Source organism: Tamandua tetradactyla, chromosome 3, assembly GCF_023851605.1.
Source record: "Tamandua tetradactyla isolate mTamTet1 chromosome 3, mTamTet1.pri, whole genome shotgun sequence".
NCBI lineage: Eukaryota > Metazoa > Chordata > Mammalia > Pilosa > Myrmecophagidae > Tamandua > Tamandua tetradactyla.
Genome location: NC_135329.1, coordinates 142,422,228 through 142,447,232, shown reverse-complemented (window position 1 = coordinate 142,447,232; position 25,005 = coordinate 142,422,228). Strand labels below are relative to the sequence as shown.

The 25,005-nt window shown below is 43.9% G+C and overlaps 1 protein-coding gene across 1 annotated transcript in view; it reads right to left on the bottom strand.

Moving 5' to 3' along the window:
- GAD1 (glutamate decarboxylase 1) overlaps positions 1–25,005 on the bottom strand; it is a 35,168-nt gene that overhangs the window by 10,027 nt on the left and 136 nt on the right. The window contains exons 2-10 of the mRNA XM_077151952.1: positions 21,732–21,794; positions 16,000–16,158; positions 14,464–14,706; positions 10,179–10,269; positions 3,599–3,711; positions 2,370–2,485; positions 2,211–2,290; positions 1,932–1,986; positions 536–652 (exon numbers count right to left, since the gene is read on the bottom strand). Of these exons, the coding sequence (XP_077008067.1) occupies positions 536–652; positions 1,932–1,986; positions 2,211–2,290; positions 2,370–2,485; positions 3,599–3,711; positions 10,179–10,269; positions 14,464–14,706; positions 16,000–16,158; positions 21,732–21,794 (1,037 nt within the window). The remainder of the gene's footprint in view (positions 1–535; positions 653–1,931; positions 1,987–2,210; positions 2,291–2,369; positions 2,486–3,598; positions 3,712–10,178; positions 10,270–14,463; positions 14,707–15,999; positions 16,159–21,731; positions 21,795–25,005) is intronic.

Sequence of the window (25,005 nt, the reverse complement as noted above, 5' to 3'; positions counted from 1 at the left end):
CCCAGTCACGAGTGTGAAAATACAACTTTTGTGTTCCAGGGAAAAACTGGGGCTAAATCTCTTAGTTGATAGCACCTTTCATATACCATCTTCTTTTTCCTATATGTACCAGCTTCATATTTTTTAGAAAAGTACCACAGATAGCTGAGCTGAAGGCAGGAAGCCAAGCGTACACATCCATGACCACTTTCTGTCTGCTGTATCTTGTACTGATTCACTCTGAAAGCAGTTATACTTTGCTCTGTAATCATTTGTCCAAATGAAGCTCCCTGGGAGGCTGATGGAGACCATCTTCTAGGATGAACTACAGAAGACAGCAATTGGCCAGTAAGGATCTGGATGACTTCTGGAATATGTGCCAGGCCTGTGGTATGTACCAGTGGCAAATGACTGACAGGGGCCAGAGAAGTGCTGGAACTTCTGTGGTTGGAGGGAGGGCTGGCTGGGGTGTTGGGAGAAGCTTGAGGCAAATCATAAAGCAGAGCTGCTTCCACCCCCAAAGGGACTGGGTAGCTATGTGAGTTACAGCACTTACATCGACATGCAGCCAAAGGTTATATTTCTCACATATGTCTGCAATCTCCTGTATTGGATCAAAAGCGCCATAAACAGTCGTGCCAGCAGTTGCGTTGACATAAAGAGGAAGGTATCCCTATAAGATCAAGAGAGAAGGGTGATTAATCTTTTCAGCATTGCTCATTTGCTCATTTCCACATGAGGTGGAAGAATTGCAGTAATATTTATTTCTGACCGATACCAACTAAGCTGGTATTGCATCAGATCCTGTATTTGGTAGTAGTCATTTGTGGGTTCATTCATTCATTCACTTTACAAATATTTTTTTGAGCCTTTTATGTGCCAGGTCCTGTTGTAGACGCAGAGAGCACAGCAGATGAAGATTTCTATCCTCATGGAGTTAACAATAAATAGTGGGGGTAGGGGTGGTAGTGACTGACAATAAATAAAATTAAATGAGCAAAATAGATAGCATGTTCAAGAGTGATAAGCTCTGTGGAGGAAAACATAGTAGGAAAGAGTAACAGTCAGTATTTGGAGTAATGGGTAGGTATTTCTGAATGCTGTCTGGATATTATTCTTTTTAGAAGCTGTGTTGTTCTAAATTTATTAGTATATAATAATTATACTGAAGCATTGCTTGGTTATTTAAAACAGCTCCATACACTGTGGAAGCTAAGACATTCACTTTCAGAAAAATCTTGCTTTGAACAAAAAGAAATGAAGAATAGAGTAGAGTGATAGACCTAACACAAATTTGGGGAAATCTGTGAGTCCTGGATATGTTGATGCTTGGCTCCCCTTCTACTCTTACCTAGGAACATTTCTATCCATTTCCTCTACTGAGACCCCAGTAAACAATTGCAGTTAGAGAAGGAGGTACAAGAATGGAACCAAAACAACAATGTATCTGGTAAATGGCCTGACAGCTACCTGGCAGTGACTTATGGAAACATCTGTTCCATGAGATATTTTTTTGTTTGTTTAATAGAATTTTTGAGGCTGGATTTGCCAAATATCATGGGCCATCTTCCAGGGCACGGGAGAAGTTTGCTAAACAGAATCCTAAGCAGCTAAAATGGCATTTGTTAAAATGAGATTTTACCTCACAGGTAGCAAGTGAAAAGCTCAGTTAGGCTAAAGATCATTATACTAATCATTTGACAATGAAAATGTTATATGTGGCTTAATGTCTGAATTTCTAATTAAAAAAATTTTTTTGATGCTGTAGAGACCTTTAAAGCCAAATTTTAAACTCACAAGTTGGAAATAAGCAAATAAATACCTGGAATCAGTATTTTAGAAACAATGGAATTGTCTTTTATATTATCAAAAGCTTTTCTTGTCTAGGGGAGGAAGGAGACATTTTAAAAATTTGTATTCACCAGAGTTTGGATGGACCATAGAGTACATACCTTTTCCTTGGCTTCAAGAATTTTTGCCTCTAAATCAGCTGGAATTATCTTCCCTCTGTAATTATTGTAAAAGTAGAGAAATTAAAATGAAGAATCAATGAGACTGCACATGAAAAAAACTTCAGCAGCTGCAAAAAAAGAATTTAATCGGATATTTTCAACAGACCATTAGCAGCTTGGCATACTGTACTGAGTCAGTCCTTAAGCACAACAAAACAAATTTAACAGATGAACACATTTAATACATCAAGAACCTAATATTCATTCTCCCCTGCCTACCTTTCATTGCACTTTATCAAAATCACATTGTCGGTTCCAAAGCCAAGTGCAGCCCCAGCTTTCTTTATGGAATAGTGACTCTGCAACAGAGACTTGAGGTTAAAAAATAGATAATATCTTGGGGAATACCACTACCCCTGAGCAGGACCCCTGACTCACATGTTCTGAGGTGAAGAGGACCAGTTTAGGCACAGCCGCCATGCCTTTTGTCTTAACTTCTGGGAAGAACTTGTAGCGAGCAGCCATGATGCTGTACATGTTGGATATGGCTCCCCCTATTGGCAAGCAGACACATTGGGAGGCATTGGGGGCATGTTCATTACTGTTTTTAACAACAAAGGCTGGGCAGGTGTCTCAACAAATAAGGGGGTCGGGAAGGACGAGAATATATCCTGATAGGATTTGCTGACTCCCCTACTGTGGGGTTTCTCTCTGGACCCTTTGCCCTGGGAATACAAACAGTCATGCTCATTACTGAATCAATTTGGCTAGAAGTGATTCAGATTCTCCAGTGCCCTTTCGACCTGAAAGCCTAGACAGAAATATAAGAGGTGGCAGCAGCAGTGGCTGCAAAGAGATAGGTGAGTTACAACCTTCCTGCTTCCACATTCTGTTCAATCCATTCACTGAACAAAGACGAGATTGTTCCTTGTGTCAGAAACACAGAGAGAGTGATGGAGACTTCAGAAGGAAGCAGAGACTTTGCTTGGTTACCTGTCTGGCTACTGCTCCTCAGCCCAATGCAGTCATTGAATCATTTAGGAGAGCTCTGAGTTTATTAAAATAAAAGTAAATATGTGCTTATCGAAAGAATGATCCAAGAGAACTGAGGTGACTATGGAGGTGTGTGTGACCCACACAAACTAATGACTTTAACATCACTTATTTAATAATTGAACAGGCAAACTAATGGTCTGCTTGAAGTGCCTGGACAATTGATATTCTTGCTTCTTCTCACACTGTTACCACCACATTCTATAATTCTTCCTTACCTGAAACAACACCTATCCTTGTTTTAAATATTCTTGTGTCTACATCAGACTAGAGATTCAGATATACCATTTTGACTGAAGTTGATCAGTCAATTAATAACCTTGATAAACTGATCTGCAGCTAAATCAAGCTATTTTGACAGAACAGAGTTTTTAGCATGCTTTAGACACCACCTTTGTGAGTTTGTTCCAGTCCAGGCACAGTCTTTGTTAGTTTACACAGAAGGCAGCATTCTTGCTAGCCTTAATTCTAAGACAGGAAGGCAGAAGTATTGATAATTTCTTCTAAAGGTCATTATCCTTCCACAAACCTACTTTGTGTTTAGTGTTCTCAAGGTTCCCAAGGATCTATATCGCAAATCTTGAGAGGGTCAGGGGAAGAGAAGAGAAACCTACCCGGAGAAAATATCCCATCACCATCTTTACTTGACCATCCAACTATCTCTCGCATCTTCTTAAGTGTTATTTGCTCCATGAGGACAAACACTGGTGCAATTTCATAGGTAAACCTGGAAAGGTGGTGAGGGAAAGAATGAAATAATGAAGATAAACTACTCATTTTGGGAACACAGATAGTTGGTTTAGCACCTATACTTGGGTTCTTAAAAAAAAAAAGTCGTTCGAAACCACTAAAGCAATTAATTTCCTAGAAATGCATTGTTACCAATCATAAAAAGTCAGAAAACACTGGGTTATCAAGGAAGATGGTAGTAATCCCTGCTCTGTGATTCTTCAATGCAAAATAGATTGTCATCTGAATGGAATGACCTAGGTGTTGTCTGCCCAGAGGAACAGAAGGAAAGAAAAGGCCTTTTCTGGGTCCCTTTCACATCTAAGCTTGTAGGATAAGCAAAATGTTAATTGAAAGAAAAAGTGTATTCTAAGTTCTACATAAAACTGGAGTGCAGCAGTATCTTTTTTACTCTGCCAATTTCACACCTATAGAAGCTATAAACCCCAGAGCTGAAGTCTACTTTCTAAAAACAATGTAAACATCTGAAAACTGCAGATAATCGAAAATATTGACCCAGGTTTTAAATATCTCGATATAATTATCTCCATGGCTTTGTCTTGATAATCTCCAAGGACAGGTATGTTTCTTTAATTCTCTGAAGTCAATATCCATCAAGAATAATTATAAGTGATGATTTCTAATTACCAATGATAAATAACAAGAAGGCAGTCAACTGGCATACACAGATAGCTGTGGGTATCAGATATCCTGGTAAAGTTACATTTGTCTTCTAACAAATTGATTTAAAAGTGGCAAGCCATGTTCTTCTCAAAGCAATTCAAAACAGAGTGTACAGTCTGGTGGTGTAGTCTTTGACACAAGAAGGTGGCACCAAGCATAGGTTCTAAAAGAAATCAAGGGTCCATCCACGAAAGATTAAGCCAGAAAATAAAAAGGTATTTACTGAACTCTGAGCCTCTTTGTCTTTCTTCTTTTTACTTGGCCTTCTTAAGCATTACAGTCTTTGGGCTGGGCTCAGACCATCCTGCTAAAGAGAGATGTCTAGATTGACTAAGCCAAGTGATATGGAAAAGCTTTAATCATTGGTTAGGGTGTTTCGGCCGAATGCCAGTACTAGGACTGATGGGAATTCTTGCTGGCTTAATGATTTAGAAAAGCTATTTACAAGGATGAGATAACCATAGTTGTACATAAGACACAGGTGAAGCTATGAATTTTTAATCATGGAGGAAACAAAAAACCACATTAATCACATAGGTGGTAGAAGAGGACAAAAAGATTCTGGAGGATCCTCAGGATATGTCTGTTGGTAGAAGAATTTCATGTCCAAAAGGAATATGTCCATTTTTCTTAGGAGGCCCCTGGAAATTTTGGAGGAAGACCCTTGGAAAATTATGTGTTCAATTACCATCACCTCTGGAGGTCACAATCATGCTTTGGTTCTGCTCTGAGCCCCATCACCGTAGCAACCAACACTCCCTCATGTCTGATGGCCTGATAAAGGAAGAAGAAGAGAAGGATTCCTGGTTTAGCCTGTGCTGCTGAGTGTACCAAGAGGCATACTCGTGATGTGCTTCTAACCACACTTGAACAAATGTGTACTCAATGGTTCCACTTGATTTTTTGGAAAACCTGTTGCAATGGCCAAAATGTTGACATGGTGAAGAGGTTCTGGCTAGTAGTGTGGGTGCTAGAATCTCACAATACCAGTAAGAAGGCTCTCTGGGGTTGCCATGGATCTAAGGCAAGGAGCAAATGGAATCATATACATAATATCAGAACCTGATCAAGGACCGGATGAAAGTTGAGTTGGAAGTCAAGTCAGTGTTAGATGGCCAAACAGGAACCACACGGGAAGGGAGAAAGATGGGAACAACTCCATGTGCCATGATTTGAATCAATTTAGGCCCCACATTTGCATGAATTAGCCTCCCTGCAAAAGGATCAGGAACGTGGACATTACTCTCAGGATTAGGAGGAAGAGTCTAGAGTTCAATAATGAGACTATCTGATGTCATCCATTTCAGATTGATTTTCTGTGCCAGTTATCCAATTTCTAAGTATTCTTTTAATTTATTTTTAACAAATACTTATTAAATTACTATTCTCTGACAGATGGCATCCAACTGAGATGAGGAGACAAAAGATGTATATGATACTTTCCCAATGTTTAGAAGGAAGCTTACTAAGATGAATTCAGCATCTGGTCCCTGAGCTTAGCTGCAACCTATTTGATAATCCTGACTGGGGTCATAAGGCCTAGTTATCCCATAGCTAATGCCAAGGCTGTCCTGATATCATGACCTAAGTTCTGACATCTTCTTCTGGAAGCTAATACTTTGGCCCATGACTGGCGATCCTTAGCCAGGCCTGACAATGTGCCAACATGGTGTTCCCTGTTCCTGATACTTCCTCTGACCCTTTCTTGGCATCTTGGGCCATGTTTATAATTGAGGAATCTGCCTGTACCCAAAACCTTATAGAACAGGAGTTTTTGGCTTTACTGGAGTCACAGATCCCTTTGAGAATCCTAGGAAAGCTATGGTCCCACTTTCCAGGATAAAAAATAAAGACATGCACATTATTTTGTATTTAATTATAGGAAGTTCTATTTTTGCAACCTGGACACCAGGTTAGAACCCCTTCCCTAACTGACAAATTAAGAAGAAGTCAAGAGATCCAAGGTTAAAAATAGATTCAGCAGAAGCTAGTTGGATGCAAAGCTAGAGGTGAAGATTGCATGGGTACTGGAGAACAAGAAACTAAACTTTCAAATAGCTCTGGGTTGAAGCATAAGAACATGGCACTGGAAGTAAAGATTTAAAATAATAGGATGGTGATATTCATGGAGTGACACTGAAGGAGGTTTCTGAGTCTGTCTATATTGAGTAGGGTGGTGAGTCAGCCCTTTCTTCTCCTCTTCCCAGTAGAGTTCATCCAGACTGGCCAATTGGTTGTCGAGAAGTTTAATTCTTTCAGCAAAATTTGATGGCTGCTATCAATAACAATTTTCCTCTTCCTTCTTTAAATGAGACCTAAATTCTATTTAGCATTGCAGCTCATTTGCATCAAAGACTACAATTTCTAGTCTTCCTTGGTGTGACCATGGGAATTAGACCATGGGATTAAGTTTTAGCTAAAGAGATGCTATGAGAAATATTGTGTGGGACTCCTGAGAAGATTTCTTAGGAGAAAAGAGTGTGTGCCCCTTTTGCCCATCCTTCATGAATTTTGGAAGGCTGACATGACTGCTAGAGTTCCAGGAACCATCCTGGACCAAAGATGACTTTGAGGATGCGAGCCCATGTTACCAAACGGATCAGAAAGGTACAGTGAATCTGGATCCCCATTGACTGCCAAGCTGCCAACTTCTTTAACAAGAGAAAAGAAATAAGCTATTTTTGACCATCTTGGCACTTCTCTTTGACTTCCCCTCTTTACGGTGGCCCATCATCACCTAATGGTAAAACACCAGAGAGGAATTTACTGAGTTCCTCCTGGTGTCCTAAGATGATGACAAAAGATACAAAAATCTGGGAGACCAAAGGAAGGGAGTCTCAGAAGGCAAAGGTGACCTGTGTGGCTGCCTTTCCCACATGCGCATGGCACCTCGTACATACTGTGCACTTGAGACAGGTCCCATTTTTAATCTTCAGAACTACTTTGTGGTATGGATATTATTATCCCCTATTTTCCTGATGAAGAAACTGAGGTTCAGAGAAATTAAGTGATTTAAGCTCTCACAATTCATATATTTCAAACTCAGAATTCCAAATCCTTTACGTTACAGTTGCTTTTCTAGGGACAAACGAGAACTGTTTACAACATAATCCTCCCTAGCAACTCTGATAACTTCCACAGAAAATTTCTCTTGTGTAATTTCTACAAAAATAAAGCACTAGATGCTTGAAATCATAACCTCATAACACTAGGGCTGTTAGATCTTGATACTCAGATTATACATTGTTGTCATGTATTTGAGGGCAAACACTTGGGCACTGGTCAGCCTGTGCAATTGTGCTTGGAGGTTGTGTTTGGAAAAAAATTATCAACAGCTGCTATGGACATGCACACACTTGTGAAGTTTTCTTTGGATTGTCACTGAGTCCTTGCTTGGAAGATGATATCTCAAAGCTGTATACACAGAAAGTATAACAGCAGGAACATAAATTTTCTTTCTATTTGAATAGATACCTTAAACTTTGCCTATACCTGTATTAGAAAATTAGATAGTTCTTTTTAAAAGACTATACTGAGGAATATAATTATTCTCTATTACCAGGGCCACTCAAATTCAGTAATGATAGTACAGCTAAAAAAACCCAAAACCAAAACCAACACCAAAGACAAATGAGTGTATCATTAATTAAATCCTGCCCTGAAAAGAAAGATCCTTTTCCCATTCTTGTCACAAGACAGCAAATTCCTGTAAGCTCCTGACACTGTGGCCACTTTTCACGATCTCCAGGGGAACTGGCTTAGAACAATTTCTAGATAAAATTATTACTTCTTCAGACAATGCCTTGCCTCTAGAACTGACAGAAACTATTGCACTATTTTAAATAACCTTCTCTATTGATCTGTTGGAATCGGATCATATTTTATAAATATTCACTGTTCAGTACAGCTGTAATTACTATGTCCCATACTTGGATTGGCCTTGACCTCAGATGGCTAGGACATATTTTACCATTTCATGGCAGAGCTGAGGTAAGAGAAGAGTAAGAGACTGATTTAATGATCATATATAAAAGGGAGAATTTGTGGGATCTTTCTGATTAAACAATTTTAGGCAGGTATCAATACATAAATGGTTCAAAGGGGTGAGTTCTTTCTATTTAATTTGAGATTGGCTACACATATTAGAAAACAGCAGCTGACTGCAAAGCCCCCAAAATACATGTTTAAAGATGCTGGGTGAATTCATCGCCTAGATTAATATGGGTATTTGAGTCCTAATGGATATGTACCTTTGACTCTGTTTTTCTCATTTACTTTCCAAATAGTTTGGTTTTTTAATTAAAAACTTTCTAATTAAAACTGTTTCTTAATGTTAGATGCTATAATTAAACACTTTTTTCAATTTATAATTGGCATATTATGATATTTGCACTTGCTGATATATTTTAATCTCACAAATCTTAATACAGTAAAGATTGCAAAGGGAAGTTTTTGTTCAAGGAGACCATACATACAATCGTGTGTTTGAACTGAATTCTTTTTAGCCCTCTGGCATCTCGGTGATCCAACATGAAAACTCTGTGAAGTTAGCCAAGACAGGCAAGCAGGGGGGACTGAAAGCCATTTTCAGTCTTCAATCAACTTAATCTTTTATGCCTTTTAGCACTAAAGGCTTCATTTGTCACATTAGCTTTTTAAAATTTGTCACTGTTGTTTTAAATTAGCAAACCAAGCAGGAATCCTTAATTAATTGAAACCTTTCTGAATGTGGTTTGAGTCACAGCATTAAGCAGTTTTGGAACACACACAAATCAATATGTAATTTTAAAATGCCCTTCAGGTTTCGTGGCTGGTAGTAGTTTAAGAAATATAGAATATCTTGAACTTTAGTAACTTCATTCTGTCTTGACATGAAACTGAATTTCTCATTTTAAATAATACAACCCTTTCACCTAAATTCATTTTTCTGAATCTACTTTACCATGAACTTAAAATGTGGGTGGTTATTTTTGAAATATTTCCACAACTCTCAAGACCCATATAATTCCTATGCAGTTTTTAAGTTATTGTCAGTGACTTCTGTGGCTTATTTTAATAGAAATGTACCTGGGTGTACAGATTATGGTGTGACATTGTCATAGTGATGAATGAAAAGACAGTGCTAGGTAGACTATGATGACCCTCCATCAACTTGTAAGTTGTTCTAGCCTCCAGAGAGGAAACTTTCCAGTGATCAGAATAAGACCCCCAGATAGTACTTGTACCCTCCCCCCAGGATTACAGCATCATTTGCATATACATTTACAAGAATTTAGAAACAAATACTTTGCCTACACAAGCAAGTATGGGGGAAAATGTCAAAATAAAAAAAACCTGAATTTTATATTTGAATTTTTTAATTCAGCAGTGGCTTGATTTGGTTAAATTGTTTTGTGGTTTATGGCAGCTTTAATTTTAGAGGTAATACGACCAAAATGACAAAGACTAACGTGCTTGGATGGGACAATGAACCAAGATCATACCTCCAAACATGACCCCTTTAGATATACCATTAAGAAAATTTTTTTACTAAATTTTGAAGCTAGGGTTACCATTTCTCATTACCATGCACTTATTAAGTTGCATAATTCAATTAAAAAAGGGTTTGCTGCATTTCTTCTATTTAACCACAACTATGATAAACCTAAAAGATTTTAAGAGAAAAATGATCAGGGTAACTTTAATAAAATTAATACATAATCATTGGAAGTATACTTTTAAAGCAACAAGCTGCAGCCTTACATCATGATTGCTTACACAAAGAGAATATGTGGGACTTACATATTAGTATTGGCGGTTGATGTCAGCCATTCGCCAGCTAAGCCAATGATATCTAATCCAGTAGAGAGCTGGTTGAAAAATCGAGGATGACCTAGGGAAGTGAGTAACAGGCAAGCATCAAGGCAAACCCTGACTTTTCAAGCTATCTTCAAAGCAAAAGGCCTGCCGAACTGGGCCACATTTATGGGGCCTATCCCTATTTGTCTGATGCTGGGGAGTAGGGTTGGGGTGGGGTGCAAGGATATTGGAGACAAAGGGCAGGTTGACCCACCCTACATCAACCTTTGGCATTAATGATGTCTCCAAAACCTATGTTTCTAAAGTATCACGCTTTAAATTTTCAAACACTTTTGACATCCAGTATCATAAAACTAACTAGGCTTTCCAATATCTTATCTGGTGATTTCCAAATGAACTTTTCTGTCACTTTTTTTGTTGAATTACAAAATAAGATGGGGTGTATGATTTTCTCCATAATGGTTTCCATTTTTACTTTAACAACCCAAGGACATTCCCCAAATCAAGATTTTGTTGATTGAAAAGAGGCCTCCATGAGGATTAATGGGCTGGGGAAAGCCTCTGAAGCTGATGCTGTAGGCATGCCATCACTCTCTGGGTCCCTGTGTTGGTCCAGTCAAATACGACATCAACCATGGATGTGCTTTGTCCATGTGTAGACAGGTGACTACTAAACTAAATTGATTGCTGAGATGACTCGACATCTCCTCTGTGAAATAGGAGCAGACAGAGCATCATTCACTCATGAAGCTGTTGCTGAAATAATTCTTATTACTACATAACTATAAAGCCCTTTGCAACCCAAAGTGTGCTTTAACAGGCTTTATTCTCAGCAAATTCAGGATTGTTGCCAACTGTTGGCCAACTTGGCTTTTACTGGAAAACTCAACTCCATATCAGCAGGCTTGGCTCGCATCACAAAGGAGCGAATGCAATAGATTATCTAGGGATGTGTGACAGGGAACTGGTATGAGAAAGATATGCTGACTGCTGTCTTTCCAGTGGAAATTGCCTTTGCTGCTGAAATAACCGTGAGAGAGCTAGTGTTGGAATGTTCCAGGTCTAACTCCCTTCTCTGAGATGGTTCATTCTTCCCCAGATGTGATGGGGACTCATTCAGAACATCTGGATTATGACTTCTTATATCAGAATATTCCAACTCCTGCATCTCTAGAGTCCTAAAAATTAATGATTTTTAGAAAAAAATAAAGGAAGCATAAATAGTAAACAGAGTGTAGGGGTAGGTCCAAATACTATCTCAAACTAGTCCACTTTAACTTTTTCAGTGCTGGTAGAACCTATAAAATCTCTTAAAACATAACTGATTTTGTTGAAATCCATTAAAATAAAAATATGATATGCCCATTTGATAATATTTAACAAATATTTAATTTTAAGACGGAACTGAATCATAAATAAAGGTAATTACGGTACTTGATAATGTGTCAAGAGCAGACAGCATGGTAGAGATAGACATGGATTAAGACAGAAGCAAATGCCCTAAATCAAGGTGAAACCATTATCTCTTTGTCTACTAAAATATGAAGGACACAAACTCCACAGAAACCTTACTTTTAGCTAATGGCTATAACCTTATGTCCCCAAATCTTATGCCAGAATTTCTACTAAGTAACAAAATGACCTAGTTTAAATTTCAATTTCAAAGCTCTATTTTCAGTGAAAATAACTGATAGCAGGCAGAGGAGTGAACAGCAGCATGGCCTAAAGTCACGTAGGAGGAGACAGAAAGAGATATTTTAAAACAAATAAATTGATCAACAAATAAATTATAAGGGGGAAAAAACTGATATGGAAGTGGAAATCTATAAAGAGACATACCAACCAATTTCAATGTGAGGGACTTATTTGGATCTTGATTCAAATGAATTATAAAAAAACAAAACACATTTGACATCCATGAGACAATTGGAAATTTGAACACTGATTATTTGATGATATAAAGAAATTGCTAATTTTATTTTTTAGGCATAATTATGTTATTGTAGTTATTAAAAAAAGTTCTTATGGACGAAGACCGTTATGGATAAAAAAAATAATGTCTAGAATTTGCTTCCTAATAATATAGACGTGAGGGAAGTGGTTGCAGTATAGAGGAGACAAAATTGGCAGGTGTTGATAATAGCTGAAGCTGGGTATTAAGTATATAGTGTTCACTATACTAATCTACTTTTGTACAAGTTTGAAATTTTCCATAATTAAAAAGTTTTTTAAAAAACTAAGGACATACATCTATAGATGGCCTAACTAGCTTCTATGACTCAGAGTTGACTAGTAGCTCTTTTGGGTCATGGAGAATTTAGATACGCTGGTTTATTTTTTCAAAGGAGTGTTCCGGTAATTTGGAGGGGAAATTCCAGAGGCCAGCAATATTCCTTCGGAATATACCCAGATCAGTATTTTTTTCACCATTAAAACCCAATAGAGGGCGGGTCACGATGGCTCAGCAGGTAGAGTTCTCGCCTGTCATGCTGGAGACCCCGGTTCAATTCCCGGTGCCTGCCCATGCAAAACAAAAACAAAAACAAAAACAAACAAAAAACCCCAACAACCCAATACACTATTTTTGGGGAGCATAAATGCCGCCTCAAAAAAAAATCTTCTGCTGCCGTTTAGCTACCTGCAGGGTTTATCCTATTGCTCCCGTGTTATACATCTAAATTACAGACCAGCCATCAAGAGCTGTTTTAATGTGGCAGTACTCTCTGCCAGGGTCAACACTCTAAGATGCAGCAGAAAGGTTTCACACTGCTTAGAAAATAATGAACTCTATAAATGCAAATATCTGTTCTCAGAAGCTGCTCTGAAGAACAGGGATGGTTGGCTGCAGGCTAAATACCTAAGAGGATTCGTATACTGAACTAATGAGAGTCCATTCTTTCTCTGACCATATATGATCCTTCTGTTTTGTAGACAATATGAGATACATTTATGACAAAGTCATTTTTCTATTTGAGAGACAACAATATTCTGGGCCAAAGCAATTTAAGCTAAAACATACATGGGGGATTCTGATTCTTTTTATCCAGCCAAATAACACTACTTTATCAGGACTAAGAAAGCCATCCGACCAAGTTGAGATATAATTAAATTAATGAGAGTGTTTTTCTTTAAAAACCAAGTAACCCAGAGTTTGTACATATAACTGAGTCTTGGCCATGGAGGCAGGCATCTGATAAAGCTACATTTATTCCACTGGTACCGCCAGACCTCAAAAACTATTTGAGATTCCTTCTTTAAAAATGTCTCTTTGGCCAGCCTCATTATTTAATTGTTTTTATGTCCAATAGCCTTATTCAGGTCTATCACCACTCTCCCTCATCTTGGCCTTAAATCTATCTTCAAACGACTAAGAAAATGAGAGCGAAAATAAAGGAGAGGGAAAGAGAAGGAAAGGCAAAAGGACCATTCCATCATGGTCTCTGGGTCCCCTGCTGTGCTGGCAACTATGCTATGGACTGTCAATTCCCATAGACCTGCCCAAGAACTCAGGAAAGCTGAACTCTAGTGGGGAGAGAATTATAGGGACCAGAAAACACTGTTTCACTCCTAGGCTAAGAAACAGCCCAGACAGAGTCCAAAAAGTCTTTGCACATGTGACAACTGGAAAGCAGATGCTATGGCAAGGATCATTGATCAAAGAGGGCTCCTGTAACATGAAGAGGAGGCAAGAGGGTATCCACAAGGGCTCCTCAGTTGGAAACAGGATGTGGTGATCCAGGGTGTCTAAATTCCAGAGGTTGGGATAGAATGAGAAGGAGTGGGTGTGACTTTTTGATCTACCCAATAAAAGGGGAGGGAGATGAATTCACTTCTCTCCTTAGTGTTAGGGAGAGGCTAGGATAGGATTTATCAGAATGAAATAAGCATGGAAATGGAGAAGACAAAAGAAGTTGGGGAAGAGTCATTCTGTTCTCCTTAGGCTGTAAACTGTCTCTCTAACTTGTAAACAGCCTAAAACATAAATGGACAAAACTCCATACAGAACTTGACCCAGCACCATGCACCTGTATTTTCTTAATCTGTATTTACTTTACAACAATAAACAATGATGAACTTTTACCAGAGTCAGAGACATTCCTCCAACTGGTTCTGCCCGAGGTCATACTTGTGGTCACTGAGCACCCTGCTGCCCTCTCTCACCAGGCTTTGTGTTTCTCTCTCCATGTAACTTTGATATCCTTACAATTTGCAAGGGTGGGGTGGAGGCAAAGTTGCCGCTGCTTGTACACCGGGCTCTCACCATTACCTGTGCGGACCCCGTACTTCAGGGTGTCTCTGCAATCCACCAGGATCTGCTCCAGGGACTCAGGGTGGTCAGAGAGCTCCAAGTTGAAACCCTCCATGCCTTCCAGCAACTGGTGGGGGTGATGAAAGTCCAGCACCTTGGTGGAGCGGTCGAATGTCTTGCGGACATAGTTGAGGAGTATGTCTACCACCTCCAGCAGGAACTGCACAGTTTGCTCCTCCCCATTCTTAGCCGGAAGCAGATCTGAGGGGAGAAAGCCAACAAATGGTTACCACCTGAGTCATATCTGCATCTCCATGTACCAGAAATCCCTAATATTGGCCATGATACCTGTATAGGCCCAATTTCATTTCATATAAATTCACTGAGAATCTGATGTACCATATCACCAGAAAACTACACATAGGCACATACACAAATATTCTGCATACTCTTTCTGGGGTTTCACAGACTTTTTAATAGTTAGGCTGCTCATAAATGCAATGAAGTGCTTTGAGGAGCCACTGTGGATGTCCATCTGAAGGCTGAATGGGCACCTGTCAGGAATGTGATGGAAGGGACTTCTGTCTTGCTGCCCTGCTACCAGGTGTCCCTGTACCTCTGCTTCAGATACTGGGCTTCTGATTTGGTGTTCTGATGATGCTGATAGCAGAGGGTAAGACCTCTGTGGGTAGAGGATGAGGTCTCCCCTGAAGTGGGTGCTCTTCGGACAGAAACTAGAATTGGAAGATGGGCTTGGAAGATGGGAGAGGGGATTCCACCTCTCTCTTGACCTCGTCATTTTGGGCTTAGACTTTGAGATGTCTGGAGGTGACTGAGGATGACCTGGTGTGGTGGGGATTACAGCCTCTGCTAGGCAGAGTAGGGGGCGGGTGTCAGCCAGGGAGGACAGCAATAGGGGGCCTCCGTTGAGGTGGCCACCCATAGCTCAAGAGCCAGGGTATCTGGCTATACATGATGACTCAGATTTTAATGAGGTCTTGTTTAATGTTCTGGTCTGTCCTGTGGGAAGTCAAGGAATTGGTTTGCCTTTGAGGTATTGTGGAGAGAGGGGTAAAGCACCTCCTGAGCCAGGGTTGTGAGGGCAGGAGTAATTAGTGACACAACCCGAAAGGCAAATGAATTTCAGGACAGTCCCTGGCTGAGGTCCAGATATACACTGCCTCACAGGATGATTTCTTTTTCTTTTCTTTTTCTCCAGAAGATAGATGCCATTAAAGGAAGCACTGGATTTTCTTACATGTAAGATTCCATTGGATCCTGAGATTCTATGACTCTATGTTCATCCCTATACTTACTTGTCTTTAGAGGGGATGACTGTTTTATTGACTGCCATCCTTCAGCTTCCAAAATTATGGAGGTCTGAGCAGTTGGGAAGGAAGGAGTATATTAAATTTCTACCCTTGGAAAGAAGTTTCATGGTGAGGGTTCAGAGAAAATAATGACATTTTCTGGTAAAGGAGGTAAAATTTCAGGAAAACTCAAGAAATTAAAATAAGGAGCCTACTGGCTAGTAGATGGCTGGGGTGGGACTACCTCGAGCAAACAGGTTAGAGAAGTCAGTCTCTGTGCGACGGAAGCGGCCATCCCGGTCACTGTTTTCACAAGAAAGCAGGTTCTTGGAGGACTGCCTCTCCTTGAAAGCACTTACTAGCCGGCTTTTCTCCTCCAGGCTGTTGGTCCTTTGCAAAAAGCCTATGGTACAAAAGGCTGGATTAGAAGGAGTGCACCAAGCTACCTAGTCTTGGGGGGTCAGTTACTGGGCCCAGCCTACTCTCCAAACAGGGTTCTTGCTTCTTCAGAGAAGCTGAGTGTCTGCCTTTATATGTAGTGGCTCTGGCACTGCTTGCCTTCAGGCGCCGTCAGGAGGCAGCACCAAGTGTCATCATTGGTACAGACCCAGTCATGCAAGAGAAGAAAACAGTAAGCAAAGCACATTTTCCTCTCCGAACGTGACAGTGAGCTCAGAATTAAGTCAATTGGACAGCTTCCACTCCAGTAACTAGCCCCAGGATGAGGTTTCAAGGGAAGGGATGCAATCAGAGAGGAGGTGATGCCAGTATGGGGGTTTATGGGCTGTGCAACCAGAAAGGGGGGGGGGCAGGTCCAGCGATGAGGGCAAAGCCCAGCAGCAGGGAATAGGGAAGATGCATTCCTCTGGCACCAGGTAATGCTCACATATGCAATCTTCCTGGTCTGACCTTGAAATTCAACTTTTCCTGTGCCACCCTCTCTATTGGGAAAAGAGGCAAGAAAGCTTAAAATCTTATGTATGGTGACATTTAATTCTATAAATACTTACTGAATATCTATTGTGGAAAAATACTCTGCTAAGTGTTTTTATCACATAAAGATAAGAGAGATGCTCTAGCCTCTAGGAGTTTACAGTCTAGCATGCAAGACAGACAGATGAGACGCTGATGGTGATCAACGTAATGCTAATAGAAAGTGATTGAAGAACTCCAGTGAGATTAACTCTAAGCCCAGGGTGGGATTCAAAGCATCTCACCTCTGCAGCTCAGACATTGTGCAAATATCTCCCACCTGAGGTGAGCAGAAGGGTTGAAGGACCTGCCAACTTGGAATACACTCTCCCTGCCCTTTTCCCCCATTCCCTCTGAGACTCTGGGTCTGCAAACTCGCCCCTTCCCTCAAAATCTTTTTCCAATTCAAACTCAGTCTTAGCCTGAAATGCAACACACGTAAATGCAACACATAAATTAAAAGAGGAAGAAAGTTCTAAGAGCTTCTTGTGAAGCTTTGTGACCCCAATGCTGCCTCTGTAGATACCAAGATCCTCTGGGAACCACACATGTCACAAAGCAGGCTTGGAAGAAAGTCCTAAGAGGTACAAAGGAAAGACAAATTAATCTGTAGGATTCAGCTTTGCTTCCCCAGGACTGTAATTCAATAGTGATGGGTGGAGGAAGGCAGGGATGGTTTTGGTGATTAGAATCCTTCCACTTACAGGAACCAGTGTATTTTTGGAGAGAAGAATACGAAGGCAGAGACACCAGGCCCTTCATTGTTTCCAGCATCTTTTAAAACATTCTAAAGACCTTAAATACACCAGAAGGGACAAAAACAATTATAATAGGGCTCCACACCTAGATATAAAGATGGGGGGGGGTGTCATATTCTTTTCTTCATTTCTTCGCCCACTTTTTGATTCCTCCTGCAAATCTCCAGAGTCCAGAAAATGAGCTGGCACTCATTTGCCAGTGGATGGAGTAGCATCCAGATGGCTGCAGTACACCTACTCCTGAATTCTGAGACTGGTTTCCCAGTCCCAGAACAGTGAGCTGTGGAGTATGCTGGGCCAGAAAGACCAAACCCATGTGGCCTAATGGAGGTGAGGTCCTCCCAGCTGAAACCCCTCTCTCTAGGTCTCTGACCTAGGGCTTCTAGGTCACTCCTTGGAAAAAGCCTTACATCTCTGCACCTTGAGCTTCAGAAACTCCTTTCCTATGGACAACTGCAGGGACCAAGACCTCTCAGGTTTTGCATATTAACTTTAAAAGAGGTGCTGAGACAGGCACTCTCAGAGATGCCATCATAGGGTTGAAAGGACAATTATCATACAACTGCAAATCAATCCTGGACTATACCTCCTGTACTGCACTATGAATCAACATTTTCCACAAATATTGTAATTATGAATATCATAATTCCATTGCATTATAATTTGTGTTAAAGACCATCAATTTGCTAATGTAAACATTTAATGTATATTGTCATTGCTTTCACTCCATTTTGGAAGGTATTTGTTTTAAAAAATATCGGAAGCCTCTAAAGAGGAAGTGACCCAGGCCCTTATTCTGAGAGGCTCAGGAAGGATAAGGATAATTCTCCAAGGATTAGAAGCGGTGGATGACCTAGGTAGAATGGATAATTCTACTTAGTTTAAGCTTGTAGGCAATGGATAACCAAGCTCAAAATTCTTAGAGGCAAAGAGGAAAGTGGAGGAAAGCAGAAGCTGTAGTTGTGTTTGGTTGGTTTTTAACACTCAGGCTGGCTACCAGGAGACCACAGGAGGTGAACCCTGAGGTGATTGTGCCTCTGGGCTGAGAAGGTGTGGCTGCTGCTGGTTCATTCCCCTGCCTTCAGACTCAAACGTCTGGAGGGCTCAGTGAGTGGGGGGTAGCAAGGGGGTAGAGGAACTAGAGAGCATGAACATTCCTAGAGGAAGCAGCCAGTCCTCCATTCCAGCCAGCTGTTTCCACAGAGAGCTGCAAGTTGCATGGGGCATTAGGCACAAGGCCAAGGGGACAAGTGGAGGCTGAAGCCCAGCCCATGCTCTGCCCATCAAGCTGTGTGGCTGGCACAGAACTTCGTCTGTCTGGAGAAAGGGGCTCTTTTTCTGATTTTTATGCGCTAATAACACCCTGCTGGATCACTCCCCCCCCCCCCCCCCCGCCATTGCTTTCTTTTTTCTGCAAGGGAAGCCAGAAATACATATTTGAAATCTCTCTATCTTCCAAAGTTAGCAACTAATACAAATTAAGACAAAACAAAACATACCCTGTATGGACTAAATAAAACAGCTCAGGGACTATCTGGCAGCTAATTTAGGACCTCTGCATAGATAAGTGATGGAGGCACATGGGAAGTTAGTCGATAGAGCCCAGGGCTAGAACTTAGGGCTCCCTATGTCTCTTTCTATTTAGGTCATGCCACCATGCCTGTAGCCACACTCTCCAGCTCTTGGCAAGACCCTGGATTTCTTTTAGCTGATCACTCTCCCAGGGGAATTTTTCCCCCCAGAACCAAGAGTACCACTGATGGGAATCAGGGCCTTCCTTGCAGCCTCACTGCTTGGCTTGGGGAAAGGAGGCTAAGAAGGAGAGTGGGGGCAGGAGGGGGTAGTGTATCATGGCAGGGCATGAGGATGCTTACAGGGGTTACCCTAGGCAGTGAGTTTGGGAGTGGAAAGAGGACCATCTGTCCCTCTGCTATGTAAAGGAGAAATATCAAACCAATGACAGTGGTGGGTCAAGAGGGCACGCTCCCAGCCAATAAAGGTTTGTGATGAGGGGAGTGGTGTGTGTGGAGGGAGAAGGCTGAAGATCCAGAGTCAAAACCAAGGACTGTATTTTACCTCCACTAGGTTAAAATGTAAAGTCAGAGTTAGCCCAGTGTGTGGAAAATAAATCCTCCTGGAGTTTTGTTTCGTTTTCTCTCTTTCCCAGAATCAAAGCAAAGCCTCCTAGCTTGTGGTCCCAAATATAGTGTATTTTAACAGAAGACAATTTCCACTCAACAGACCTATCTTGCCTTTTCCTGTCACATGGGATTCAGCTATTCTGAAATGACAGTGTACTTATGAGGAGGTGGGAGAAAAAAGGAGCAGAGAAGAAATTCTTTAAGGATGAAAGCTCCCATGTGCTCAAGAGCTCTTTCTTATGATTGGTAGCGAGGGATGGGAAATTAACGCCACGTTCGGGCCCCCTATTCTCGGACCCAGAGATGCTCAACTCTTTCCTGCCCCCTTAACTTTACAGGGCATGTCGGGTGTGTCCCCAGAAGGGGCTCTCAGACCTTTTCCCGCGGACCCGAGGCAGAAGCAGGGGTTACAGCCCCACCCGCAAAAGCCAGGAGGTGGGCATGGGGGTAGATGAAGGGCAGCACCCCGGACAGGCAGGGACTGAACCCTTCACAGCTTGAAACGCCAGCGGAAGGGCAGCTCCTCCTACCCGGCCCTCAGATTCCGCGGGCGCCTGGGCTTGGCTCACTCAGTTCTGCTTGTCCGGCTGCACGACAATGACGGCTGCAGAAGCTGAGCGGGGACCTGGCGCGAAACGGACCATTAAGCCACGAATGGCGGCTGGGGGGAGAGGGCTATTTATAGAACAAAGAGCGACTGCCGCCAGCTGCCCCAGCTCCGGAACGCGGCCCCAGCCTCGTCCCGCGGGCCTCCAGTGCTGGGGCGAGGGCCAAACCCTGGGGCCGGCCAGAGACAAGGCAGGGCCTTCCCTGGAAAAATAGCTAGGTCCCAAAGTGGGCATTTCCTCGGGGTAGATGCTGGTTCCCAGGGTCAAGGGGATAGAGCCTGAAATTCAGGAGCTTGGCGAAGCAAAACGGGTGGGGAAGTGGATTCCGGAGGCTGCTAAATAACTCCTTTGATCGAAATCCAAACTGTCGCCGACCGCCCTTGGGGCCCCAGGGAGCTGGGAAGAACAGGCCCAGAGAGCACCCATTTGCCGACCGGCTCGCGGGCGCTGTGCTGGGCGGTGTGAGACCCTCGATGCGTGCCCGGGGCGGACTCCTCTGTTATCTCCCGAGCAGCAGCAGACGAATGGCTCTTTAATAAGCCCCTCGTTAATCTCCTCCACCCCCGCCTCTCCACCCCCTGCCCAGGGACATCCGTATTTTCTGGCCCGATAAGGCTAGACAATTTTAGACTGTGAAATGTACCAAGGAAAGCAAGCGCTCATTGTTCAGCTGGAGCCACTCAGCTGTGTCCCTTCGAATAAATCTCCCTTTCCTTTTTTTTAAAAAATTACATCCCTTGCGCATTTTCATTTCAGACCCTCATGTCTTCGGAGAGCAGTTCTTTCTCCTTTCCAGCTCCCCAGATCTATTTTCCTTCCACCCTGGCAATTCGTGCCTGACACAGGGCCCCACACCCACTTGCCCCCTTTATCTTCCCTCCGTGTCTTTAAGGGCACACCAGGAAAACCCTCCAGACTTCGCCATTGGCACGTCTCCCAGTTAGGCCACCGAGGGAAGCAGGCAATTATTTTTCCTATCCCCGAAGCCCCGAAAACGAAATCTTAATCCGTGATAACATCTTGGGTCAAAAACCCTCAAGCCTGAGAGGTCACTTTCAATTTTCCCAGACTTGGGGGGTGGGGGTGGGGGTGAGGTGGAGGGGAGAAGGGGACAACATGTCAGCCAGTGGCTTAGGCAGATACCGAGCCTTTGGCCGGCTCTGCAGGAAAGTCAGACCAGCTCACGTTTTCAACGAGGCGGTCGCGGGACTCGCCCGCAGAGCGCAAGGGTGGGAGGCCCAGGTTCTGGGCCGGAAGACCCGGGCTGCCGTGCGGGGGCGCTGTGTTCACGCTCTTCCGCCCAGACGCGGCTCCCTGCGATGCCTCAACAAGGTCTCAGGCAGTTGGAACTCCCTAGGAAAGGGAGGACTCGGGACGGTCAAGTCCTGTGAAGGCACCGGGGCTGTAGCACTTTAGAAAACCAAACCCAAGAGCCGCACTCCTCACGAGCGTCCCACTCTTCCAAGCCGAAAGGCACCCGTGGGCCCTTTGACTTACCGCAAATCTTGAGTCCCAATTTTCTGGTGCATCCATGGGCCACGCCACACCAAGTGTCATACGCTAGGATTAATAAAGAGCGAGAGAGGTGCTGTCAGTGAGGCTCGGACTATGGGGAACAGGGTGGAGGGTAAAAGTTTTCTCGGGGGTGGGGGCGGTGTCTTCGCTAGTGTTCCATATTAAAAGCCCCTTCCTGAAAGGAGCGGGAAGCCAAATCTGCAGTCAAACGGGCAAGCTCGTGCCCTCCGAGCCCCATTCACAACCTCTTCCTCTTCCTACCTTTAGGTACAACGGCATTTCTGAGATGCAGCGTACCCAGCGCCCCAGGATGCTGGAAGCCGCCGATGTGGGATAGGGAGGGGCTGACCTCAAGCGGAAAGGACCCGACCCGGCCCCGCCCAACACCCACCGGCCAGGCCTGTTCCCTTGGTCTCGGCCCCGCAGGCTACCACAGCGGCCCCGGAAAGGGAACACAGAGGCATCTGGGACCGAAACGTCTCATCATTTCTTGGCGGGTCTCCAGCCGAGTGGCAGCTTAAAATAAACTGGCATGAAATGGGGTCGCGGAAGAGTTCAGGAATTAATTGGGTGAAAAATAGTATTTGACTAGATGATCGGGCTCGCATGGCTGCCCTTCACTCGGACCAGGGAGGCGGGAAGACAATGGTGCACCTCCCGTCTTCAGTCCCGTCGCCCTCCCCCAACCTGCCCCTCATTAACCCTTCCCTCCGACATCTCTGCTCTGGAGCAGGCGAAGACAATTTTTCTTCTTTACCAGGCTATTTGTAAACCCGTGAGAGTCTACCTGCCTTGGGGTTTAACTTCCAACAAAGAGCGAGGAAAGCTGCCCCGGGCCTGCGGAGTGAAATCTTCTTCAATCCCCGACGCTCCGACACTCTGACCCCTACCCCCCATCCCACCTCACCCCACCCCACCCCACCCAGACCCGACCCTCCAGCGCGAGTGCTGGCTGCGATAAGGAGAGTGACATTCATTAAACCCCAGGCACAACAGAGCCCCAGAGGGGAGCGGAAACAGCCCGGTGTCGGTAAGACATCCCAGATGGGTGCGGGAAAAGATCTATTTCTACCTGATAAACTGCTTTCACTTTAAACACCATTTCCTCTCATCCTTGTAACAAACCTCTGAAATTGGCAGGAGGAGTGTTAATCTAAGACCAATTTACAAATAAAATCATTGAAGCTCAGAGAGGTTTTGCGAGTTTTCCAAGGTCATTCAGAGTTCAAACACCTTGCACTGTCTTTCAGAGTTAGGGGTTACAGTGAACAAAAGGGAAAGGCAGATGGGGACAAGGAGCGAGAGAGCCCCTTTAATGCAGGGGGAAGCCCAAGTGGCGGACTTCATCCCCGAACCAGGGGTTGCTGAGCAAAAAGCCAAGTAAAGTTGTGCGGGCTGAACAAGGCCACCTCAGGAGACCTTGCAGGAGTGGAGAAGAGCTGCCTGGGCGCAGAGGGTATGTCTGCAAGGAAGGGTGAGAATGCGTGGAGAGCCGGGCATATGCGAGCAACCAAAGGGCGCCGACGCCCAGGATGGTCTGTTAGGGGGTGGGCGGGCAGCAGTGGTCCATGGGACAGGGGCAGCCTGCTCTCCCTGGACGCGTCCCTCAGCTCAGAGGCTCTGTTCTGTGCTAGGGCTCCCGCGCACTCGGGTCAGAGCCTCTGCTGGGTTTCCGAACCCAAGCCGGGTATAAGCGCCCAGCCACGGGCGGTCGTGGGGATGTAGAAGCGTCGGGCGGAGGGGGAGGGCTCAAGGATGAGTGAACACAACGGCCTCCAAGCCTCTCCAGGCAGCAAATAATAAATAAATAAATAAATAAATAAATAAATAAATAAATAAATAAATAAATAAAAAAGGGGGCGGGAACGTAGCGAGCACAGGAAAAGGAGGCTAGAGCAGAGAGACAAAAGGCACGGAAGCCTCGCGTTCCTCCGGGCCTGCTCCGGCCAGTTTGGCCTTCAGTGCCGGACTCGCGTGCCACCAAGGCTGGGCAGCGCTCCCGCGTCCCTCTCTGTTGTGCGGTTAGTAATTATAGTCCGCCCCGGGAAAGGGAGCTGCAAAGGGAACTGGAACGAGGCCTGAGGACTTAAGGCCTTCTGCCCAGGAACCAGTGGCAACGGCAAGGGGCTGGAGAGGGGGCTTAGCCCGTAACACTCCGGTTCGTTGATGGGGACAATTGACGTTTTCTCAAGCTGATGGACAGTGCCACAAAAGAGCTACAATCAGCCCTCCTTCTAACCCAGTGTCGTCCCTCAGCCCCTCCTACATAGAAATTCTGGGGTCATCACTCTGGAGCTGATAGATTTGAGGAGGGAGAGGATTTCATTCCAATATGGAGAAGGAAAAACAATTCCCTTGTCTCCACACGCCTCTACCGAGAGGTAGAAAATCAATCTGAATTAAAGGCAGATTCTGGAAACGAGTTGAGAAGCGCGCTGAACTAGCGGTGAGGAAGCATAAATCCTTCCCCCTGTTATCTGGTTTCTCCCTTCTTTCCCCCTCTTCCGGACGTATCACCTGCTGACAGGATTCCTCTGCCCAAGAGATAGGAGAGTCTCCGCCCGCCCTGGCAAACCTTCCTACCGCCTCCCCCCAAACCTACCTCTCCACATTCAGTATGCTGCTCGCTCCTTTTTTTTTTTTTTTTTTTTTTGGTCTGTCTCAGAGATGTAATTAATAGTCTGAAATGTCGAGCATTAGCCTCAAATCATTTTATGCACCTTTCCCGCCCCTGGCTTCTCCCTCACTCAATAGCTCGACGCAAATTTGGAGCAATTAGGGACCCTGAGTTTTCTACAAGCTGCAATTAACGTCGAAATTTCCGCTGATTACAGACTTTCAGCGCAGCGCAGGGGGAAAGGAGGAGGGGGTCAGATCTCGACTCAACGAAAGCCGGAGACAGAAAACTCTATTCCCGCTGGGGCTCCCCGCCCCTCACATTTCCCCCAGCGCTGACCCCGGTTGTTCCACAAGGCAACGAAACCACACACACAACAAAAACAAGGCTCACACCGCGCGCCCTTCCCCGGCCGCGGCGCCCTCAGCGATCCCTGTACCCAGACCCTGAGTGGCTTCGTCTCTTGAGCGCCCGTGAGGTGCCCAGCGCCCCCAGAAGCCGAATGACCTCTGGCCGGGCTCCGGGTCAGGGCCGCATTTATTTCCGAGCTCCCTTCATCATTTTTGCGCCCCCCTTTCCTTTCCGCCGGCGAAGCTCCCCGTGGCTCAGCGCCCCCATCTTCCCCGCAGTACATTTGAC